General features: G+C 43.8%; 1 protein-coding gene across 1 annotated transcript; it reads left to right on the top strand.

The window, feature by feature from the left end:
- Positions 1-1,271: 1,271 nt before the first annotated feature.
- On the top strand, positions 1,272-1,952 carry CCR75_009829 (uncharacterized protein; the record flags this gene model as incomplete). Its single annotated transcript, XM_067967865.1, has 1 exon — positions 1,272-1,952. The coding sequence occupies one exon, from the start codon at positions 1,272-1,274 to the stop codon at positions 1,950-1,952; it is 681 nt and encodes a 226-aa protein (XP_067820681.1).
- Between the last annotated feature and the right edge of the window lie 2,646 nt (positions 1,953-4,598).

Below are 4,598 nucleotides of genomic sequence, written 5' to 3'. Positions count from 1 at the left end.
ATAAAGTAATATCCTCCAAATATTATCTACCTTTTAGATAATAAATTGATTAACAACCTTTAAGTGTTAATTTCATGTAACGATACACCCCGTTACAAGTGGCGCCTTTCGTCACTTCACGTACACTAATACGTGCAGAGGAAGACTCATTATTAAATTTGCTTTAAAGAGGTTTAATTAAAAGATTGTATTCATATAATTAAGTTCTTCTGTTCTATGTACTTAATACTAACTTGATTATAAACTAATACAAAACATGTAATAAAGTCTTATCTGTCTTTCTCTTTGCGCGCGTCCAGCGCTTACTGGACCGCGGAAAAAGTAGATTAAATGGTATATATCTACCAATGGATATGCTTTTAGAATATTACCATGTAAAGTTATATTCTCCAAACATTATCTACCTTTCAGATAATATATTAATTAACAATCTCCATGTGTTAATTTCATGTAACGATACACCCCGTTACAGGCAAGCTAACAATTACTGATAAAACTTTAATTTGCGTTGCTTGACACTACAATTAATTTGTTCGATTGTGTAACTCTTAATGCTAAAAATACGTTCCTCGAGTTCATGAAACGGAACAAGGTCAATCTGCTAGATCTTGTCTGCATGTTCGATTTGTCAGACCACATGCAAATTCGAGAAGCAGATACTGATTCATTGCGGCCTAAACGACTCGCCCGGCTCGCAAGACAAATATATCCTAAATTTGATGGTTATGCAAGATTAGCTATTTACGGCAGCCCCCACGCGCATGATCGAGTAGCGATTATAATAAGAACCAAGTAATATGTTTTTTTCAATTGAAGCAGTCTTTACCTGAAGCCACAAGCGGGTGTCCAAATTTAGTTTTGCAGCGCTCTATAAACTTGTTCTCAAATTGCATCAGAAAATGAAAAAGCAGAACCGAAACGAGCCCAATGATTGCTTTAACTGGCCTATAAGTGCTCTGAATCATTAATTTTCGGTCACATCAAATTATCCTCAATAGTTTCTGGTACGACGCAAAGTCACTTCACTTACTCTATCGTAATGTGCACAGTTACATTGCTGAACTTCATTGCTCTAAGCAGTGAACCCAACCAAAGCCCACCGTTTATAGCCTAATTGAAGTTACTTGTTGATGCTCGCTATGGATGCAATTTTCATTTAAGAAGGAACAGAATTTACGTGAAATGGGCGGTAGGACACAATTATTTCGTATGTCACGAGGCATTCTCAAATTCAACACTCACCAAACAAGCAAGTAGTTGTACGAGCCGTCATGGTCGACAGCAGCGATGACGCTACTCGCAATGTACTGCAGTATGTCATTTTCGCGCTTCTGCTCGTAATGGTGCTTTTTATCTTCTTGTTCACGCTTTGGAAATACGGGTCGTATCGCGAGCGGCTACGAGACATCATCTGGTGCAGAGACTGCAGCGACCTCTGTATGCGGCGAGTGCGGTACGATGAAGCGGATCTTCGCACACTACGAGAGCTAGAGCAGCCTCTGCAGCTTGACACAATAGGCATTACCGGTGCCTACCGCATGTACCAGGCGCGGCAATCGCGGCTCTCATTGCGGCTCGCATCGTGGCGAGAGGATGTTAAGCAGAGCGGCGGCAATGATGACCACCTGCATCACAAGCTAGCGCAGATAAGGGCAGTGCAGTTTTGGTGCCGTCAGACACAGCTGTCCGATAACTCGCCAGCAAATCGAGCAGTTTTAACGCCAAACGTCCCATTTGATATTCGCATTGTTGAGATCACTGATCGCGTCAATGAGTCGACCGGGTCTTTAGCGGCGATGCGGTCGTCGGAAGCATCTAGCCACTCGTACGATTTGGATGAGGAACAGCCGTCGCCTCGCAATGGGGAGCGAGAATCGGCTACGACAAACAGACGATCGGCTGTCACTGTTGAGGAAGAAGAGGAGGAGAAAAAAGAGGATGTGGTATTGTAAACACGAAATTGTTTAGTAGCTGATTGTTAGGACGGGTCGAGGACTGACACATTCCTGATTGCGGTCGCATTGTTTATGTTTTGGCTTCTTCGTACGAGAGTCGTCGCAAGGACGGCATGGCAGCTTTAGATATAAAGTGTGGCGAGCAAAAGAATATATTAATATTGTTGTCTCCGTAAGTTGCTCGCAAATATTTCAATGCTCTTTTGTCAATATTTGCAAAAAAAATCATCATCAGTGAAACGGGGTGTATTGTGACGTGAAATTAACACTTAAAGGTTGTTAATTAATATATTATCTAAAAGGTAGATACTTTTTGAAGAATATAACTTTTCATGGTAATATTCTAAAAACTTATCCATTGGTAGATATAGACCATTTAATCTACTTTCTCCGCGGTCCAGTCGGCGTTGGACGCGCGCGAAGAGAAAGACAGATAAGACTTTATTACATGTTATGTATTAGTTTATAATTAAGTTAGTATTAAGTACATAGAGCAGAAGAACTTAATTATATGAAATCAGTTTTTAATTAACCCTCTTACAAGCAAGTATTTTAAAAAGAATCTTCCTCTGCACGTAGTAGTGTACGTGAAGTGACGAAAGGCACCACTCGCACTGAGGCAGTGCGAAGTGGACCTGTATTGAAGCAGTACAAGTCAGTAGTCCCCGTTACACCTGGTAGCACTTTGTAGTCCATCCGAGGGCCACAGTTCCATCATCTAACATGGACATGTTTGATGATAATGGGAACACGCATCACATTTCGCGTAATAGCTACTCCTTTCTAAGTAACATACAAAGGAGTGCGGTCGAACGAATGAGTTCGGCTGTAAGGAACAATGCCATCTTGGCCATGCTGTCCGGTTTGGACAGAGATGCCCTCCATTCAGCCATCCTTAAGTTCGTACAACATGAACTTGACGAGGCGAAGGAGAAGGTAGCCTTGCTTAATCAGCAAGGCTCTCAACAGGCAGTACTGTTAAGGTTACAACAGGTACAGACCCCTGTACATGGGATGACGCACACGCGTCGTTCCGAAACTTTTAAATATTGACATTTCTAAGCATAGGAGAGTCGAAGAAAACTCCCTCTCAAGATGGTTTGTCGAGTTGGACGATGCCATAAGGGCTCGTCACATCGTTGACGAGCAAATGCAAGTCGCATTTTTGCTCAGTCAAATTTGGCAGGTCGTGTCAAAACTTGGGCACTAGGCCTTAAGTTGCGCTACCCATATCTCTTTGGATCGCTAGAAGCTATTAACTACTGGCTCAAACAGACGTTTTAACCGCCTAGGGCTGAGTTCAGAGCTCGATCAGAGCTTTTGAAACTCAAGCAAGGCAAGCGTGATGTTCACGCTTATGCCCAGCACATACGACTTTTTGCGAGTTGTATCACGAACAATCCAGTTCATGAGCACACGTTGATTACGGTGTTCATGAAAGGTCTTACGGATGGTCCCGTAAAGAACCACCTGTTCCGCTTGGAACTGGATACGCTTGAGAATTATGGAACGGAAGGACTTAAGCTTGAGCCAGGCTCAAGCTCAAGACGACACGAACTGGGAGGTCCAGAACCTATGGACCTCTCTTATGTCGAAAGCGAGAAACCTCGCTTTTCGAACAACAAGCGATTGCAGAAATGCAATTGCTGTCAAAAGTTAGGACACTACGCTCATGAGTGTAGTGCTCTACGCCCAGTATCGCGAGGTACTGAACGTAATTATGGACCGAATGCCAAAAAGGGCAACGGTCGCGAGTCCGACGTTGTTGCGAAATCGCAACAGCGAGGTGGACCGCCAAAAATGGGTCGAGGTCGGAATAGGGGCAACGCCCTACTCATCCCGCAACCTCAAGAGAATTTGCAAATCGCTTGACTAAAGTTGCTCCAGACATGATCATTATGTGTGTAACGGGCTGAAGTTGCCCTAATGTTACACAGTCCCCGTTAAGTACACTTGGTGTACTTAAGGGGATGGTCAATTACTAAATAATAGTAATTAGACCCAGCACTCGGGCGTGGTGCACACATTTGTGACCAACCCTTGTGTATGTGATGCATATGGGTGCATTCACATTTGGAGGGATGACGCCCAGCGTCATCCGTTACGCGAGGTATCTAGAAAGATACGCTCGCAATTCATATTAAATGTTATCTATAGAGATAACATTTTATTTGGTAAAAATAGGTATTTGTATTTAATTCTATTAAATATAAATCAGTCTGAAAATTACTACCTACTTGGTAAGTGCGCACGAGGAGACGGATTACCGCTCCCGTGACGACACTTAACCAGAATTCTTAGTGTGTTGGGTGAGGTCGCTAACGCGCCCACCACAACTACCTTACTACACGCAAGAGAAGCAGGTTTAGCCGCTTCCTCGCTGTGCTAGGGTGTGTGACTGAGTAGAGCGTGGCCACATTACGACGTGCCCGCCTTCACTTGGTAGCACTTGAAATCCTTCCCACGACCCGCATCTCTGCGTGTGTACGTGAGGATGAGCCTCAATATTGATTGGGCTCATTTTCCCCACCTCTCCAAACATCATCGGGAGGTGGCAAGGCTTATGGCGCAGTGACTTGGTGAACAAGCCCTGGCCAGGCTCCTGGGTAGTCCTCCTGAGCAACATGTTGCTCAGTTGGAGCA

Source organism: Bremia lactucae, linkage group LG12 (genome assembly GCF_004359215.1).
Source record: "Bremia lactucae strain SF5 linkage group LG12, whole genome shotgun sequence".
Classification (NCBI taxonomy): domain Eukaryota; phylum Oomycota; class Peronosporomycetes; order Peronosporales; family Peronosporaceae; genus Bremia; species Bremia lactucae.
This window is presented reverse-complemented; position numbering and strand designations above follow the sequence as displayed.